General features: G+C 42.9%; 2 protein-coding genes across 2 annotated transcripts in view; one reads left to right on the top strand and one right to left on the bottom strand.

The window, feature by feature from the left end:
• The first annotated feature begins 1,528 nt into the window (after nucleotides 1-1,528).
• LOC143125575 (uncharacterized) lies at nucleotides 1,529-17,391 on the top strand. The gene is made up of 8 exons (XM_076287177.1): nucleotides 1,529-1,628; nucleotides 9,065-9,224; nucleotides 10,444-10,776; nucleotides 11,621-11,935; nucleotides 12,410-12,583; nucleotides 13,146-13,241; nucleotides 13,510-13,569; nucleotides 16,459-17,391. The coding sequence occupies exons 2-8, from the start codon at nucleotides 9,179-9,181 to the stop codon at nucleotides 16,668-16,670; spliced, it is 1,236 nt and encodes a 411-aa protein (XP_076143292.1). The 5' UTR covers nucleotides 1,529-1,628; nucleotides 9,065-9,178; the 3' UTR covers nucleotides 16,671-17,391.
• A 1,617-nt stretch (nucleotides 17,392-19,008) lies between these two features.
• LOC143126205 (homeobox protein CDX-1-like) overlaps nucleotides 19,009-19,103 on the bottom strand; it is a 12,960-nt gene continuing 12,865 nt past the window's right edge. Inside the window, exon 3 of the mRNA XM_076288117.1 lies at nucleotides 19,009-19,103. This exon is cut by the window's right edge and continues 106 nt beyond it. Coding sequence (XP_076144232.1) covers nucleotides 19,009-19,103 — 95 coding nt within the window.

Here is a 19,103-nt window from a genome sequence, read left to right as displayed (position 1 = left end):
GGATCCAGATAAAAGCTAAGAATCCTTCAAAGACAAAGCCCCCCCCCCCCCCCACACACACACACACACAGACACACACACACACAAGACACATGACAATCATCCACTGCACTGTGTCCCCTTTGAGATCACTCACTAAACTGTAATTTTTATGTTCATGTCATTTCAACCCGTTCATGATCCATCTGCACTCTTAACATGAGTATCTTTCACTCTCTCCAACCAGAGTGTGTGTGTGTATGTGGGGGTTCATGATCCATACACATCTGCACTCTTACCATGAGTGTGTTTCACTCTCTCCAGCCAGAGTAATGTCCACATGGTCACAGAATGAAAATCAGTGTCTGTTCAGTGTTGCGATAAAATACATTATTCAATCATTAATGGGTTGCATTGTTTGTCTAACAAAAAGCTGTTAAGTTGAATTAATATTACTGGGGGCATGTAGTGTTGGGGTTGGAGAGAAGGTGGAGAGGGACACTCCTGCTCTCATAACATGTGGTCACTTGATCCACCATGGAGGGGCCAGAGAGAGAAAGTCCAGACTGTGATGTGGGTTAAGGGAGCAGTCTGGGGTAGGAACCCTGGTCTCTGGTGGACACCCTGAACAAACATGGCCATGTGCATAACTACATTCTGATCCTCACTGTGGTTCCTCCCTTTCTCGCTCCTGTGTCTGATGTGGACCTGTCAATCACTTGCTCACCCAATGGAAAGAAGAAGGTTGTGTGCTCCTCCAATGGGGACAGACCTCAGTACAGCTGGTTTCTGAATGGGAGGCCTCTGAATGAAAACTCAACCAGTCAGAGCATAGAAACGCCGACCAAGACTGACCTCACCAATAGCACCTCATCTGAAACACCAGAGTCTGATCTGACCAATAGTGCCTCAGCTGAAACACCAGAGTCCAGTCCTGGTTGCAGCACAGATCTCCTGGAGGGAACTCAGGGGAATCTCACCTGGCCATGTTTGTTCAGGGTGTCCACCAGAGACCAGGGTTCCTACCCCAGACTGCTCCCTTAACCCACATCACAGTCTGGACTATGACGGGCGGTGGTAGTGTAGCGGTTAAGGAACTGGGCTAGCGTGCAGTAGCCTGAAAGTTGTCGGTTCAATTCCCGGCTTCCACCGATGTGCCCTTGAGCAAGGCACTTAACCCCAAGTTGCTCCGGGGACAATGTAATCCCTTATAATATAGTTGACATATGTAAGTCGCTTTGGCTAAATATGCGTCAGCCTAATGTAATGTAATATCAATGGAGTATCCATGGCAACTAATAAGACAACGTCCACTCAGAGCAATGACACAAAAGAGTCTACGGGACCACAGAATGAGGATTTCATATACCGTAAGTTCTATTCATTGACAGTGTTACTGACTTTATATTCAGTAGATTCAATTCAGGACTGGGACTGAGTGTAATTATACTACTTCTTACTAAGATGTGTGTGCGTGTGTGTGTGTGCGTGTGCGTGTGTGTGTGGTGTATGCCTTTCTCAGTTCTTGGAGCAGCGGTGCTGGGAGGAGTTCTGTGTCTGTGTGTGTCTGTGTGTCTGCATCTGCATCTGCGGTTTCTGCATCTGCAAGAAAAAGAAGAAGAAGAAGAAAAAGAACACACCCACAAAAGGTCTGTGTGTATCTTGTGTTGTATACTCATATAAGTACACACACACACAGTCACACAAACACACACATACACACGGTCACACACACACACACAGTCACACACACACATACACACACACACACACACACAGTCACACACACACACACACACGTTCAGTACTAATGTCCAAAGCATAGTTTCTCTGCTGCGTTAACGATGGCAGTTACAACGGGCGAGATGTTTAAGATTTTAAATGGCCATGGTGTGGCGCGGGACAGCGATGTTCATGCACACATATACACATACACACACGCACACGCACACATACGCACACACATACACACACACACACACACACACACACACACACATAGACAGATAACTGTCACACACACACATATACCTGTCACCAGGGATCGAAATGAAATGTTTTGTCCACCTGCCATTGTGGCTGGTGGATTCTAAAATCTACCTGCCACTCAACTTTTTCACCAGCCACTAGAGCTGTAACAGTATGAAAAATTGATATGATTATTATTACAAAATGATCATGTTATCGGTATTATTGCGATAAGATTAAAATGTGCTGAATTATTTTTTAAACCTACCACCAATGCTGGACAGAACTCAAAATTGGCCTGTCCTCCATGCACAGTAGCAACAAAACTAAAGGTCAACAGCACAGCACTCATATGCCATAGTGTCTTGCCATAAAGGTGGTGTAGTTCCTTCATATGCCATAGTGTCTTGCTATAAAGGTGGTGTGGCTCCTTCATATGCCATAGTGTCTTGCCATAAAGTGTGGGTCCTTTATATGCCATAGTGTCTTGCCATAAAGGTGGTGTGGGTCCTTCATATGCCATAGTGTCTTGCCATAAAGGTGGTGTGGGTACTTCATATGCCATAGTGTCTTCATAAAGGTGGTGTGGGTACTTCATATGCCATAGTGTCTTGCCATAAAGGTGGTGTGGCTCCTTTAAAGCAACACCAAAGAACTTTCCCTCTGTCGCACGCACGCTATTTGTTTATCCAGCACCGGCTTTGCAAATAACAATGTCCACAGACAAGGTAGAATATTTGCACGATTTATGAAATTACGATGAATTGCGACATCAGATGCAAGTCAAATTTGTAGTTTCTTATGTCTCATTCCATCGAATTACAGATCCGCTACCCGATCTGGCAAACTTACATAGTGCGGTTATAGCCGATAGAGGGCTGTGAAGCGAATGCAGAAGTGCCGTTCACCCTGTTACAAGTTGATGAACCACTGAAACGATTTTGGAAACATTATTTTAAGGTACAAAAAACTCTTTGGTGTTGCTTTAAGACTCACTCCGTTCATGTGAATTCTGAAGCATTTTATCCAACTATCTAACTGATCTAACCTACGGATTGAAGCAGGAAATACGAACATGGAAATACGAAAATACGAACATAGCGCTAAACAAACTATATTTCCCTACTGACGTGTTCCTTCATGGACTGTTTCCTTTTCCCCTTTTCCTAGTGCGCAGAATTTCACACCTACTGACAGACCGGCGCAAGTAGCCTAAACACTCAACAGTGTGCTCAAAAGAGAACTGTTCATGTGAGAATATTAGCCTGTGAAGATTCAACGCAGATCCACAGATCCACTCGCTAGGTTTATTAATGTAGTCATCCTGAAATAAGCGAAGCAGTGGCACATGAAAGCATAGCGGCAGTTTCTTAATGACAGTGAAGCGCTGCGCCAGTGGCTATATGCTGTGGGGAGACGGAGGCTCACTGGTAGTTACTGTAGGAAACTTCAAGCTTCAAGCATATTGTTGGCAGCTTCATTGTAGCTAACTGATCAGCAGGATTTACCCTTATAGGCTACTGGTAACGTTACACAATCTCTATGAGACACTTTCTTATTTTTAACCCCTGCCTTCCCTGTCACCCACACCCACACACCTATCCAAAGTGACTTACATATGTCAGTTATATTACAAGGGTCATTGTCCCCAGAGCCCAACTCAGGGTTAAGTGTTTTTGTGAAAAGGTAGTCCCTCTTTTTCCCCAACTAGCCTGACCCTTCCCACAACATGTGAACTGACGACAATTCTCCTACACACACACACACTGAAACACCCTCACACACAGCTTTCACTTCCTGGTCCCACAAAACCTTCAAGTTCAAGTTTTTTATCATAAATAAGCATTTATCAGCATTGCAATTCCTTGTGCTCAAGAGTCCATTCATCTACAAGAATAAATAAAAAAAAAATACTATAACAAATAGGATGGAGAGAGAAGGAGGAAGAGGGTAAAACAAAATCCAAAAAACTAAGAGCCATTATGTGGGGAATTCCAAGGACGGTTCAGCATCCTGATGACTTGTGGGTAGAAACTATCCCTGTGTCTGCTGGTACGGGTCCTTATGCTTTTGTATCGTCTGCCAGAAGGCAGGAGGGTGAAAAGACAGTGGCTGGGATGACTGGGGTCAGAGACTACATACTGTATACGCTTGGCCTTTCTTCTGCAGCGCTGGCTGTAGAGGTCCTGGATGGATGGTAACTCAGTCCTTGTAATGTCCTGTGCTGATGTGACCACCCTTTGTAACGATTTTCGATCCTGGGCAGTGCTGTGTACAGCGGTCAATATTTTGTAGTCCATGCTATAATTCAGCAGACAGCGCAGAAAGAAGAGCCGCTGTCTAGCTGTCTTTGTGACCATACCAATATGGTGTGTCCAGCTCAGATCCTCACTGATGTTTCTACCCAGAAATCTGAAGCTTGTGACTTTCTCCACAGCTGCACTCCTGATGTGAATGGGTGAGTGTTCTTCTCCCTGCAGCCGTCTGTAATCCACTATCAGCTCCTTGGTTTTGTTACCAATTGTCTGTAATGTCCATTTTTAAAGTCCAAGTTCCATGGGCCGTGAACAATGTAGAGCCTGGTTGGATTAACGCACCTCTTTGTTTACGTTGCAAAAAGTATTTATTGTCCGTATACAAAATATTAACCATGAATGAAAAGTTGTTGTAAATTAGTCCATAGATATGATCTTAACGAAAAAACGGTTCTAAAGTGCTAGTAAACTAGAGAGTGGTAAAAACAGTGTGATACACCCAACTCCCATTATCCGTCAGCCTCAAACTAACACCTGTGTCTAACGTCATATGTTGGCCATAACCCATATGCTGGCCATAACATCAAGCAGGGAAATGTAGTTCAAAACCATTCCATCTTACAAAACGACCATATTTCAAACCAAATATAATTCTTTCAGTGAAAAGTACGAAATGGCTATAACAATGTCACAACATTGTTGTACTGCTCTGTAGGCAGACTCATTACCATTCTTGATGAAGCCGATTATGGTGGTGTCATCAGCAATCTTAATGATTGTGTGATGGTGTTGGAGCGGTCAGTGGCTGCACAATCATTTGTGAACAGTGAGTACAACCCTGTGGAGCACCAGTGCTGAGTGTTAGACTGGAGGAGGTGATGTTACCCAGCCGTACTGCCTGTGGCCGGCCTGTTAGGAAGTTTAGTATCCAGCTGCACATGGAGGGACTGATGTTCAGCTCTTGCAGTTTCATGATGAGCCTAGATGGTACTATGGTGTTGAAGGTGGAGCTGAAGTCGATAAAGAGCATCCGTACGTATCTGTGTTTTGATCCAATTGAGAGAGCAGTATTCAAGGCCAAAGCTACAGCATCATCATCTGTAGACCTGTTAGACCAATAAGCAAACTAGAGTGGGTCTAATGCAGCAGACAGACGTAATGTAATGTAGGATGTAATGTGGTCTTTGACTAACCTCACTCACTAAGTGTCATATTTTTAATGTGGGAAGCCACCAAACCCAAAAGCCTTTTTCCATCAGGTCAGCTTCTCTCTCACACTCTCACGTTCTGTTTCTAAAAGCAGATCTCTCAAACTTGTGTGCGTGTGTGTGTCTTTGTTGCATATTGTGTAGTGTACATGTATACTGTAATAGCACATGCAAAGCAAATAGTATTATATAGTATAAGTATATTTAAAATGCTGTTTTGATTTGTATTATATAAGGTTTTCACACAGCTCCTTTCTACATTGTGATTGATAGTATTTAAAATATTAATTTAGAATCTGTGTTCCTGCTGAATATGTTGCTGTAAGATCTCTCTGTGTGTGTTCCTGCTGAATATGTTGCTGTAAGATCTCTGTGTGTGTTCCTGCTGAATATGTTGCTGTAAGATCTTTCTGTCAGACTGCACTCTGGACTATGGACTTTTGTCAGCTCCAGATTGTGTTTGTAAATAAAGTTTGGTTTGTACACCAAATGGACAATCTGTCTAGACCTGCTGAAGTGTCCAACTTCAAATCAGACCTGTTCCAGACTTGCTTTCCACTTTTCCACTTGAGCGAGAGGATTGTTGGAAATGGTGATTTCTGTCGGGCCCAGTGAGGCCAGTTATGAGACTGTGTAACCAAATGCAGACTCAGAGGCAGAGGAGATTATGTAGGTTTTAATGATGAACACAGCAGACTCGGAGACAGAGAGTAGATTATGTAGGTTTTAATGATGAACACAGCAGATTATGTAGGTTTTAATGATTAACACAGCAGACTCAAATGCAGAGAGTAGATTATGTAGGTTTTAATGATGAATACTGCAGACTCGGAGACAGAGAGGAGGTCATGTAGGTTTTGTGTGGGCGTGTGCAGTAAAGAGCCGAGCCTCTCGTCCTGCAGAGTAAGAGAGGGCAATTCTCTCATCTAGAACCGCACAGCGTGGTTCCGAGTTTTTTCAACCAGAACAGCATGTTCTGCTTAGAACATATCCCATCACTCCAGTTAGGACAGCACTGTATTCTAAAGTTCTAAGGTATTCACCTTTTTCCGCCTAGCCCTTTTTAGACATTTATTTTCTTCCTCTTTTGGCGTTCGGCTTCGTTGGATAACGTAGTGTGGAAAAAAAAATAGGCTACCTGCAGAAATATTTTGTGCACATGTGAAAAACATTTGTCCACAGTCAAGTCAAGTCAGACGCTCGGACAAATTGTCAATTGCCTGTAGGTCAAATCTGTAGTAGTCCATAATCATCTGTTGGTCTGTAAGGACATCCATCGGATTCTCCCAAGCGCGGAACACTCGTCTAAGGGATGCGTTGATTTTCATTTAGGTCTATAGCAATAAACCCTTCCATTTTTTTGTGTGAAGGTATAGCGTTTAGGTAGCAATAGAGGTACTTAGACTTTTCTCCTTAGTTAACTATCAAAGGTCTTTTGTGCAACAGTTTTAACGAACTTTAAGGGATTTTTTAAGGGAGATGTTTTGTGCTACCGTCTTTACTTTAAGGTCACCTCAAAACTGAATTTAAGGATGAATTTTAACTTAAGGTGCTTTGTACAACCGGCCCCAGGCTGCAGACTTATGGATAAGCTTGTGCAATTTAATCACATGTACATGCATGACAAATGTGACCTGGCACCATGAAGTCACAGTTACATTCTTTTTACCTGCTCGTCACTAAAAATCATAGTTTTCAACGTCAACATTTCATTTGTGAAAATCTGGGACATCTGCCGGATTATTTAGGTACCTCCTCTGTCCATTGGTGCCCTTTCCTCTCTTAACTATATTTGTCCTGATGCACTCTTTGACGCAGACACACACACACTCGCTTTGGACTCCTTTCCCTGCTGCTGTCCCTTTCTACATTACAGAGCAACCAGGCTAGACAGGAGTGTGGAACTACAAAGTGGAGTCTGGGGTCATAGCTGTGGTTGCGCGTAATTGCTAGGTAATAAGGTAAACTGTAGGCTACTTCTGCTGCCAATCAATACAAAGCATGCCTTATACAGTGTATGTCTGTGTACGCTACACAGAATTTCATGTCTGATAAACAAAACAAAGAAGAAAAACGATTAGCTGTTTCATTTGAAACTAGCTAGAAATTATAATCAGAAGTTCATTTTCACCAAAAACCGGGACAATTTGTGTCATGGAAAATATTATTAACTATCCGGGACAGTCACCCAAAAAAGAGAACAATCCAGGAAAATCCAGTACGTCTGGCAACCCTAATCCCGCCCCTTCCACGGTGAACAAGTCGACATGTGAATATATTGTGCCAATCATGTGGTGTGTTGTGAATACATTGTGCCAATCGTGTTGTGATCTCGCCGCTGGAGCAAGATTGGTGTTGTGATGCCTTGTGCATGCGCATTTCTGCTGAAATTGATGCCCGATAAGTGCCCAAGAAGCATTACAATATGGCCGCCAAGTGTAGGGACTTGCCTCAAAGGACTTTGCTATAGGCCTGCTGACTTACTGACATGGGGAAAAAAAGATGTTGGGATAAATCTTTAACTCCTTTATTATCAAAACACTTACATCTGTATAAGTTGTACAAGTCTCTCAAGAGATTTCCTCTTTTGCATAGCTCCTCAAAGCAATAGTGCTATTTCTCTCTGACACACACACACATACACACACACACACTTTATAAAAAGCGTGGCCACCACTGGGGGTGACATATTTCCACTCTGGAGTGGAGCTCCACTCCTTAAAGGTCTCTTGCAATCATTTACAAAAAAAACTCTTTAATGTCAAAGTGAAAGCAGATTTATACAAAATCTGATGGTGTTGACACAAATTCTTATGGTGTTGACATCTGACAGAGTTGACTAAATGCTATATTTCCTCTTATATCACATGTATTTTTTACAGGAATCATTTTTTTTAGCATATCTGTTGCCTGTGACTTCCACAATTCCTGATTTTGTTCATTATAAACAAGTTCAACAAGTTCAACTGATACAAAATGTGTACAATTGTTGTACAATTTGTAACTTTTGATACTAATTTTTTTTAGATAAATGTATCATAATGATTATAATGTATCAATTAATGATATACATTATAATAATTATGATACATTTTACTGTACATTACTTTCAAATCTTTTTAAGGTATGTTGAAATGAGGAAATCTGCTTCCCTATGGGGCTTTCCAGGCACTGATTACATTTTATATAATTCAGAACAAAAACTATTTATGAGGCAACATGAAATCATGTCTTGTTGTGCTCCCCTTTTCCTGATTGAGTTTTTCAAATTAATATTGTGCATATCTTTACCCCAAAACCTTGTTTTATCTGGTGGAGATGTTTTGTCCCTAATCTCAAGAATCACTGGGCAGTAGTGTGATGGGGCAGTGGAATTCCTCTAGAATTTTAGAACTGTCCATGAGCGCATCCATAATTGTGTAAAAGAGAGGCGCCTTAGACATCTTCACACACACACACACAAGCACACTAGTACAGATCAGTACATTAATAAATGATAAATAAAACTGCAGGTTCTCCATGAATAGAAAGTGAAAATGAGAGTTGCAGAGGAGTGGGATCGGTCAGCACATCTGCTCCTTCTTTTTCAGTGTTGTGAAAGGATGAGTCGTAACAGCTACGTGTCTGATAGAGTCCAACTTCCTCTTTCCATAGGAAGTACCCACACAACGACTCAGTGTTATTTCTCACTCTCTCTCCCTGGGTTCATTTCAAACTCTCCAGAGACGGACTTGCCTGTGTGTGTGAACGTGAACGTTGCTTCCACAGATGAGAGCTTTCACTGGACTTGTCCTACTAGTTGCATCGACTTATGGTAAGTGTGTGTGTGTGTGTGTGTGCGTGTGTGTGAAACTAGATTAAGTTCTCTAGAAAGTGAGCCCTGATGTCTTAAGTGAGATCCGATGACTGTTGGTGTCATTTAGTGACATGTAAATAGTTGGCCAAATAATGGCCTGTAATGGAAACGCACCTTTGGTCCTCATTTAGTGACTGGTAAAGGAAGGACACAGTGTTGGGATCTAAATGCATGTGGTCATTGCTAATGATGTAGCCCTGGCTGTAAAGCTCTATACCCCCCACTCTTATTTGGTTCCTCACATATTCTTCATAACGGTAGTGTGCTGTTTGTACCTGATATACAGTGAGATTTATAACGGTAGTGTGCTGTTTCTACCTGATGTACAGTGAGCTTTATAACGGTAGTGTGCTGTTTCTACCTGATGTACAGTGAGATTTATAACAGTAGTGTTCTGTTTCTACCTTTACATTATCACATGATTAGGTGTTATAATCCCTTGTGCAAAATCCAAGGTAAAAACACATTCAGAAGCCTCTGCCCAAATTAACTTAAAAAAGCATGCTAACCATCAATCTGCCAACCAATGGTCACAAACACAAGACAAATGACCCATCTAACAGCAGTATACACTACAGTATGCACCATGTCATTGGGATTACCAAGTGGGCACCCTCATTCACCGATGTTTCGTTGAGTTAGGCCCACGACACCTCATGAAGGCCTAACAGTGAAACCAGCGTCCTGGAGACTTACCTCATGTTGCCACCATGTTACCACATTGAAATATCCAATATATATCCAAAATACTCATGGCATGGTCTAGGTTGGTTAGGTTGGTCTGTCCCGTTGATATGGACTAAACCATAACCCTTAAAACCCTAACCAACCACCATCGACCTAGGCACGGTCCGTCACAAACACAAAACAAATGAGCCAGTTAGCTTACCCTAGTCTACAGTGAGCTTTCTAACGGTAGTGTGCTGTTTCTACCTGATATACAGTGAGATTTCTAACAGTAGTGTGCTGTTTCTACTTGATATACAGTGAGATTTATAACGGTAGTGTGCTGTTTCTACCTGATGTACAGTGAGCTTTCAAAAGCTTACTGTAGTGAGACCTCTTGATGTGATTGGACTCCATCACACACAGGGCAGTTCAATACAAAAATAACTAATGAAGCTCATTCATACTGATGTGTTCATGTGATGAGAATGAATCTCCTCTCTTAATGCAGGTCTGGACTCCATGTGTGATGCTACTCAGAATGCTACATGTTATGGGGCTCTGGGAGGACCTGTGTACCTGCAGCTGATGAGGAACACCAGTGGACTTGAACTGAGCCTCTATTATAACAGTACACATGTTTTTAAATACAAAAGACTCAAGTCAGTGTTCTATAAAGAGTTCAACACCCCATCATTCCTCCAGAGGTGGCAGTTTGTTCCTGATAACGGGACCATGATTATCAACCCTGCAGAGAGGAGAGACGCAGGAACATACAGAGTGGAGATCACTGATAAAGACGGGAAATCAGTGGGATATTACACAGTACAGCTGACCATAAAAGGTAAATCTCTTTATCTCTCCTCTGATGTGATAACAGATGTAACATCTCCTGCACTGTAACACAGAGGGGTTTAGTGAGGATCTCAAAGGGGTCTATAAGGACACAGTGCAGTTGATGATTGAAAGTAAATATACTCATCTGCTCTGTTAGACATTAGTAAGTTCACTAATCAGACTCTAATGGCTGTAAGTAAACTCAGAGAGTGTGAGCTGTCTTCCCCCACCAAGCCTCAAGTGTGAACACACAGATACTGTACAGGATATGAACTCAGCAGTACGGAGGGGTTTGTCTTTGAGCAACTCTGAGCTGATCCTGATTTGATCCCATTTTCACAGAACATGTTCATGTCATTTTATGTTCATATGTTTTATTTTCATGCATTTTGAATCCTTTCATGACACTTAAGAAATCTGCACTCTTAACTGAGTGTCTTTACTCTCCAACCAGAATTGCATCCACATGATCACAAAATGAAAACCAGGGTCAAATGAGTGTTGCATTATTCATTATTAATAACATGTTTTATTCATTAATAAGTTGTATTGCTGTTGTTGAATGAATTGTACAGTATTACTGGGGGGCATGTAGTGTTGGGGTTGGAGAGAAGGTGGAGAGGGACACTCCTGCTCTCATAACATGTGGTCACTTGATCCACCATGGAGGGGCCAGAGATGGAGAAAGTCCAGACTGTGATGTCAGTCTGACTTGTGATCTCAGCCAGTCCTGTGATGTGGGTTAAGGGAGCAGTCTGGGGTATCCCTGGTCTCTGGTGGACACCCTGAACAAACATGGCCATGTGCATAACTACATTCTCATCCTCACTGTGGTTCCTCCCTTTCTCCAGCTCCTGTGTCTAATGTGAACCTGTCAATCACCTGCTCAGCCTATGGAAAGAAGAAGGCTGTGTGCTCCTCCAATGGTGACAGTCCACAGTACAGCTGGTCTCTGAATGGGAGGCCTCTGAATGAAACCTCAACCAATCAGTGCACAGAAACGCCGGCCAAGACTGATCTGACCAATAGTACCCCATCTGAAACACCAGAGTCCAGTCCTGGTTGCAGCATAGATCTCCTGGAGGGAACTCAGGGGAATCTCACCTGCTTAGCCAGAAACAACATCAGCAGCGCCACCAAGACCCAACCACTACCCTCCTGCACAAGTAAGGACCACACCATCAGAGTTTACATTAGTGTGTGTGTGTGTGTGTGTGTGCGTGTGTGTGTGAGTGTGTATGTGTGCTTGAGTGTGTGTGTGTGTGTTTGAGTGTGTGTTTGTGTGTGTGTGTGTTTGAGTGTGTGTTTGTGTGTGTGTGTGTGTGTGTGTGTATGTGTGTGTGTGTGTGTGTGTGTGTGTGTGTGTGAGTGAGTGTGTGTGTGTGTAGCTTACTGCCTTTAAATATGCGTAATTTTTATCAGATACTACCTAGTTTTTGAGGTACAGCACACCACTAATCACATGAGATAATAATGAGTAGCCTACTTAATACAGTAGTACGCAATTTTTTAACTTACAGTAATAAGTGTGTGTGTGTGTGTGTGTGTGTGTGTGTGTGTGTATGTGTGTTCAAGTACACCAGTGCTGACCCCTGTCTAAGGCTCCATATCTCAGTTGAATTTTATGTGGATGTTTTCAGCCACCACGGCACCAACAACAACAACTACAACACCAACTGCCCCCACATCTATGTCCACTGCAGCCATGACAACCATCAATGGAGTTTCCATGGCAACTACTAAGACAACGTCCACTCAGAGCAATAACACAAAGGAGTCTATGGGGTCACAGGATGAGGGGCCCTTCATATACTGTAAGTTCTGTTTGGCAGTCACTTCATATTCAGTAAGTTCAATTCATGACTGGGAGGGAGTCTATCTATACTAAACTTGTTAAACTCACCTCAACATGTCTTTTTGCAATCATTTGCCATGGGCAATGCTAAAGTCACTGTTACAAACTGTTGTCACACTGTTACAAACAGTGCAGTGTGCAAGGCTAGGCCTATCATTATTTTTTACTCTTATGAGACAACACGCTCCACCCTCTCCCTCTCCCTCTCCACTACACCCAGATGCACACGCTCCACCCTCTCCCTCTCCCTCTACACTACACCCAGATGCACACTCTCCACCCCTCTCCCTCTCCCCTGTCATGTGCGCGCTACACCCAGATGCACACACGCGATATGAAGCCTCGGTCTCGCGTGCACGCTCTTGATCGCGCGCTCTAGATTCCGGGAGATTTGATCTAATTTGCGGGCGTCAGGGAGCCGCTATCAATATGCAGGAGACTCCCGGAACCTCTGGGAGACTTGGGATGTCTGCTAAGATGTAAGAATAAGTGTGTGTGTGTGTGGTGTATTCTTTTCTCAGTTCTTGGAGCAGCGGTGCTGGGAGTAGTTCTGTGTGTGTGTGTGTCTGTGGTAGTGTTCTGCATCTGCAAGAAGAAGAAGAAGAACACACCCACAGGTCTGTGTGTGTCTTGTGTTTTATACTCATATATAAGTACATACACACACACACACACACTCGACACACGCACACACACTCGACACACACACACACACACATACATACAGACACACACACACACACACACACACACACACACACTCGACACACACACACACACACAACATGAAGTCTGATTCCTGGCTGCTCATCACATAAGATGAAGACAGAGTTTGGTTTAGAGTATTGTGTGTGTGTGTGTGTTAATTTGTTTGTTTGTTCTCAGATGGCCAATCACAGGATGTAGTGTATTCCCAATGCAGAAAGAATCCATCTTCCCCAGCAGGTCAGGAAACCCACACACCCACACTCACACTCACAAACACACTCTCACACACACACACACACACTCACAAACACATACACACAGGCACACACACACACACACACACACACACTCACACTCACACACACTCACACAGACACACATACACAGACACACACTTACATGTGTCAATTATAGTACAAGGGCCATTGTCCCCAGAGCAACTCAGGGTGAAGTGTCTTAATCAAGGACTCAAGGGCAGAAGCTAGGAATTGAACCCACAACTCTTCAGGCTACTGCATGCTAGCCCAGCTCCTTATACACTACACTACTACACGCTAGCAGCTCCTTAACCACTACACTACTGCATGCTACCCGGCTTCTTAACCACTACACTACTGCACGCTAGCCCAGCTCCTTAACCACTAAACTACTGCACACTAGCCCAGCTCCTTATCCACTACACTACTGCATGCTAGCCCAGCTCCTTATCCACTACACTCAAGTCAAGTCAAGTCAAGCTTATTTATATAGCGCATTTCATACACAGAGGTCATTCAATGTGCTTTACATAAACAAAACAAAACAATAATAACAAATAAAAGCATAGAAGGGCAATATAGTCAAAGAATAATTAAAAGGTAAAAATCATAATAAAAAGAAAACATAAAACACAAGGTAAAATCATTTAAAAATAAAGAATAATTAGAGAGCAAAAACAAAGGCAAAAGTAGTAAGAAAAGTAATAAAAGACTATTGTTTCACTACTGCATGCTAGCCCAGCTCCTTAACCACTACACTGCATGCTAGCCCAGCTCCTTATCCACTACACTACTGCATGCTAGCCCAGCTCCTTATCCACTACACTTATCCACTACCTAGGTTAAGGAGCTGGGCTAGCATGCAGTAGGTGGTAGTGTCCAGGTGACCAGATTTGGGTTTGTGAAAAAGAGGACACTTCAGTGTGTGTGTGTGTGTGTGTGTGTGGGGGGGGGGGGGGTCAACAGACATGGTGACTATGTATGATAATGAGCTTGATTGGCCAACGCTAACAGAAAAACACTGCCTCAAAAGACTATTTTGAACACTTGAAAGTTTTCAATGTGCAAAAACAATAATTACAATAAAAGCGAACTCTATTCGCGCAAGATATATTTGGATAGCAACCCATCTTTAATGTTACATATCTCTAAATTTGATCCAAGGTGTTTCTGAAAATACAAACTGAATCTTTTACAGTAGCCTAGCTCTATAATTTTGAACAATCTGTTTTAGAGCTTAATAATCCTGACCTGTGAAAACAGTTGTGTTGATGGGGACTGATGTGGATTTGTTGTCCATTTTCTTATATCTATTCAATCATGTCTGGTCTATTATTAGGCCTACCTCTTTTCAATCCATTATTTATTAGATATTTTTTTGTAAAGAAATAGGCCTACATCTATCCCTTATGTTATGCCAACATATTTAATTCACCTGCATATAGGCTACAGTAGCCTAGATAGAGGATTATTGACATCTGCTTTTGTCAGTGTGCAGGCTATCCCTTAAAGGCAGTTTAAAGGGATAACCAAAGTGCAGTTTCCTACCCAAAGCTAGAAAGTTGCTAGGTCGGCAACCGTCCAGAGAATGCCGCTCAAACAATGGCAGAAGTGTTCGTCATGTTATATTTTTTACAGTCTATGGTTATGAGTTGATGTGCCATCAAAATGTTTTTGGAGACGTAATGTTGACGGTACCAATGACGGTAGCTAAAGTCAGGCTCAACACCCTACACTTTCCACTCAATGCAAAGCGAACTGTAGGGGAAGGGCGTGACTAGTATGTGAATGAAAGACATAGATATATAGGCTATCCATGAATGAAACATGAATGAAAGAGAGAGCAATGCAAATTCGCTGTAAACACGTTTGAGGCTAGAATAAACAAAATCCTGGACAACCTTGAAAGTCCGCCCGGACACATTTTAAGTTTCAAAAAGAGGACATGTCCGGGCAAAAGAGGACGTCTGGTCACCCTACTTAACCACTACACTACTGCATGCTAGCCCAGCTCCTTAACCACTACACTACACTACTACTACATGCTAGCCCAGCTCCTTAACCACTACACTACACTATACACGCTAGCAGCTCCTTAGCCACTACACACACACACACACACACACTAGGGATGTAACGGTATGAAAATTTAACCTCACGGTTATAGTGAACAAAATTATCACGGTTTTCGGTATTATCACGGTATTTCTAAAAGTGTGTTTAATATGTTCAGAAAGCACTGATAGGCACAAGCTGAAATAGTTTCAAAAAGTGTCCTGTTTACTTTTTTCTTCATGTTTAATTGGCTATGTGCTTATAGCTTAACTTACCCTACCATAACTTGCAGTTTGCTATTTCTGTTATTTGGATCCAATGAGTGAGACCAAAGTAAGTGTTTGAAATAAAACTTTAGACTACTGTATTCTACTGACAACGTGAGTGAAATGGATTTAATGTGGACGCGAACATAAAAAGATGCAGAGTGGCTACATGATACAGTGCACATTTTGCGGTGAAAATGTTCCGCCTCTTAAACTCAGGTGTAGCCTAATCCAAATCGTAGTTAAAACCATCAATTAGACAACAGAATCAGTAGTGTACCAGTTTTATTTCATTGTACCATGCCTACTGTATGTCAAAAACAGGCTCGGATGTAGCTGGGAAGGATTAAACACACGGTTTCCACACCGCGGTAATCAACCGTGATAATCATGATATTTGAAAAGAAAACGGTAATTGTTATTGTCAACATTTTTATCGCGGTTTACCATTATACCGGTAATCGTTACATCCCTAACACACACACACACACACACATAGATACCAGTCACACAAACACACACATTTCTGGGCTTTTGTGTGTGTGCAGGTGACAGCTATGAGGTGGAGTATGCCGAGGTGTCCATCCTGAAGAGGAGGAAGACGGAGGAGAGGATGAGAGAGGACAACACCGTGGAGTACGGAGAGGTCAGACTGCCAGGCTCCACCAATCACAGGCCACCAGATGCACCACAACCCACCAATCACACGCCACCGGAGGAAAATGTGTATGCACAGGTCCGCAAAAAAGGACAGCAGTGATAACACAGGGTGTGTGTGTGTGTGTGCATGTGTGTGTGTGCGTGTGTGTGTGTGCGTGTGTGTGTGGCTGTGCATGCGTGTGTGGGGGGAGGGGGGTGTTCATACCCTGCAGTGTGTGTTTGCATGTTGGTTGTGTAAATGTTGCGTGTCATATTTTTAGTGTGTGAAGCCACCAAACCCAAAAGGCTTTTTCCATCAGGTCAGCTTTTCTCTCACACTCTCAAGTTCTGTTTTTCAAAAGCAGATCACTCAAACTCACGTGTGTATGTGTGTGAGTGTGTGTGTGTGTATGTGAGTGTAAGTCTTTGTTGCATATTATGCAGTGTACATGTTTACTGTAATAGCACATCCAAAGCAAATAGTATTATATAGTATAAGTATATTTAAAATGTGCGTGCGTGTGTGTGCATGCGTATGTGTGTGTGCGTGTGTACGTGCCTGTAATAGCACATGCAAAGCAAATAGTATGATATAGTATAAGTATATTTATATGCTGTTTTGATTTGTATTATATAAGGTTTTCATACAGCTCCTTTCTTCATTGTGATTGATAGTATTTAAAATATTAAGAATCTGTGTTCCTGCTGAATATGTTGCTGTAAGATCTCTGTGTGTGTTCCTGCTGAATATGTTGCTGTAAGATCTCTCTGTCAGACAGCACTCTGGATGGTGGACTCTTGTCAGCTCCAGATTGTGTTTGTAAATAAAGTTTTGGTTTGTACACCGACTGGACACTCTCTCTAGACCTGCTGAAGTGTCCAACCTCACATCAGACCTGTCCCAGACTTGCTTTCCACTTTTCCACTTGAGCGAGAGGATTGTTGGAAACAGACATACCATGTGTGATGGTGATTTCATGATTCTTATTTACATTTCAATTTATTCATTTAGCAGACACTTTGTTATCCAAAGCGACTTACATACAGTATGTCTGTTATATTACAAGGGCCCTTGTCCCCAGAGCAACTCGGGGTGAAGTGTCTTACTCAAGGACACAACGGTGGAAACCGGGAATTGAACCCCCAACTTTTCGCGCTACTGCATGCTAGCCCAGATCCTTAACAACTACACTACTGCATGCTAGCCCAGCTCCTTAACCACTACACTACTGCATGCTAGCCCAGCTCCTTAACCACTACACTACTACTGCTTGCTAGCCCAGCTCCTTAACCACTACACTACTACTGCATGCTAGCCCAGCTCCTTATACACTACACTACTGCACGCTAGCCCAGCTCCTTAACCACTACACTACTACTGCATGCTAGCCCAGCTCCTTATCCACTACACTACTGCATGCTAGCCCAGCTCCTTAACCACTATGCTACCATCACCAATAAATCTGACCGGACCCCCTTTGTGAGCCTTCATACCAAATTTCATGCTTTTATCGCAAATTGATCGATTCTGATGAAAATCTGCGCTTACCCGCCCCACTAAAGACATACCTCGCACATCTCTGGGCTTTTGTGTGCATATAAGATATAAGCTACCAAAAACAGATGCATTCTAACGTGCGAAAGCATAAAAACACAGAATACAAACAGCACCAACATCAGTATATTTATTTGTACTTATTCATTAGTAAGACATCATCATCATCATTGTTGTCGTCTGTGGATATTCCGTGTGAAGCTGATGTCATTAGTAGCGTTGTGAGCTGGCGGTGAGGGCGTGGCATAGGTGTGGCGTAACATTGTGATTGGCTGCCATTTGAGCTGTGTGCGTGGAGGGCAGAGTCTCTTTTCCTGCAGTGTCAGAGAGGGCGGAGTCTCTTTTCCTGCAGTGCAGAGGACGGTTCTCTCAGCTAGAAGCGCACAGTGTGGTCCTGAGCTTTTTCAACCAGAACAGCACGTTCTGCTTAGAACATCTCCCATCACTTCAGTTAGGACTGCACTGTGTTCTAAAGTTCTAAGGAACAATTAATGAATGTAAGTATTGAACATGATGTTAAAACATCCGTAATGATTGGTACAAAGGTCAAAGGTCAGTTCTGTGTGCGTGTGTGTGTACATATGTGTGTGTTTGTGTGCGTGTACAGAGTCCCTGTGTGTGGTTAGTTCTCTCCATCACTGTCTTGCCACTGATTTCAGTTCCTCTCCAGCTCACCACTAGACTTTCCAGCAGAAACAGAACGTCTGCATTATACCTCAACAACCCAACCAGTAACGGCCCCACAGGAAGACCCGGCGCACATGCACACACACACACACACTTCTTCCCTGCAGCTGACTGGTGTGAGAGCTGCCCTGGTCTCACACATACACATACATACACACACCTCCTCCCTGCACACACACACACACACACACACACACACAAACACACACTGCAGCTGTTAGAACTCCTCTTTGATGCTCATGGTGATGCTGTCTGTCAGAAAGCCAGTGCTACTGCTGCTGCTGGTTGCTGTGGAGATGTTGTTGCCGTGGT

Source organism: Alosa pseudoharengus, unplaced genomic scaffold (assembly GCF_046254945.1).
Source record: "Alosa pseudoharengus isolate Yale_2024_CS ecotype anadromous, Long Island Sound unplaced genomic scaffold, YU_APseudo_1.1 YU_APseudo_1.1_scf_16, whole genome shotgun sequence".
Lineage (NCBI taxonomy): Eukaryota > Metazoa > Chordata > Actinopteri > Clupeiformes > Clupeidae > Alosa > Alosa pseudoharengus.
Note: the sequence above shows the minus strand (reverse complement) of the source record. Positions and strands in the feature narration are given on the sequence as shown.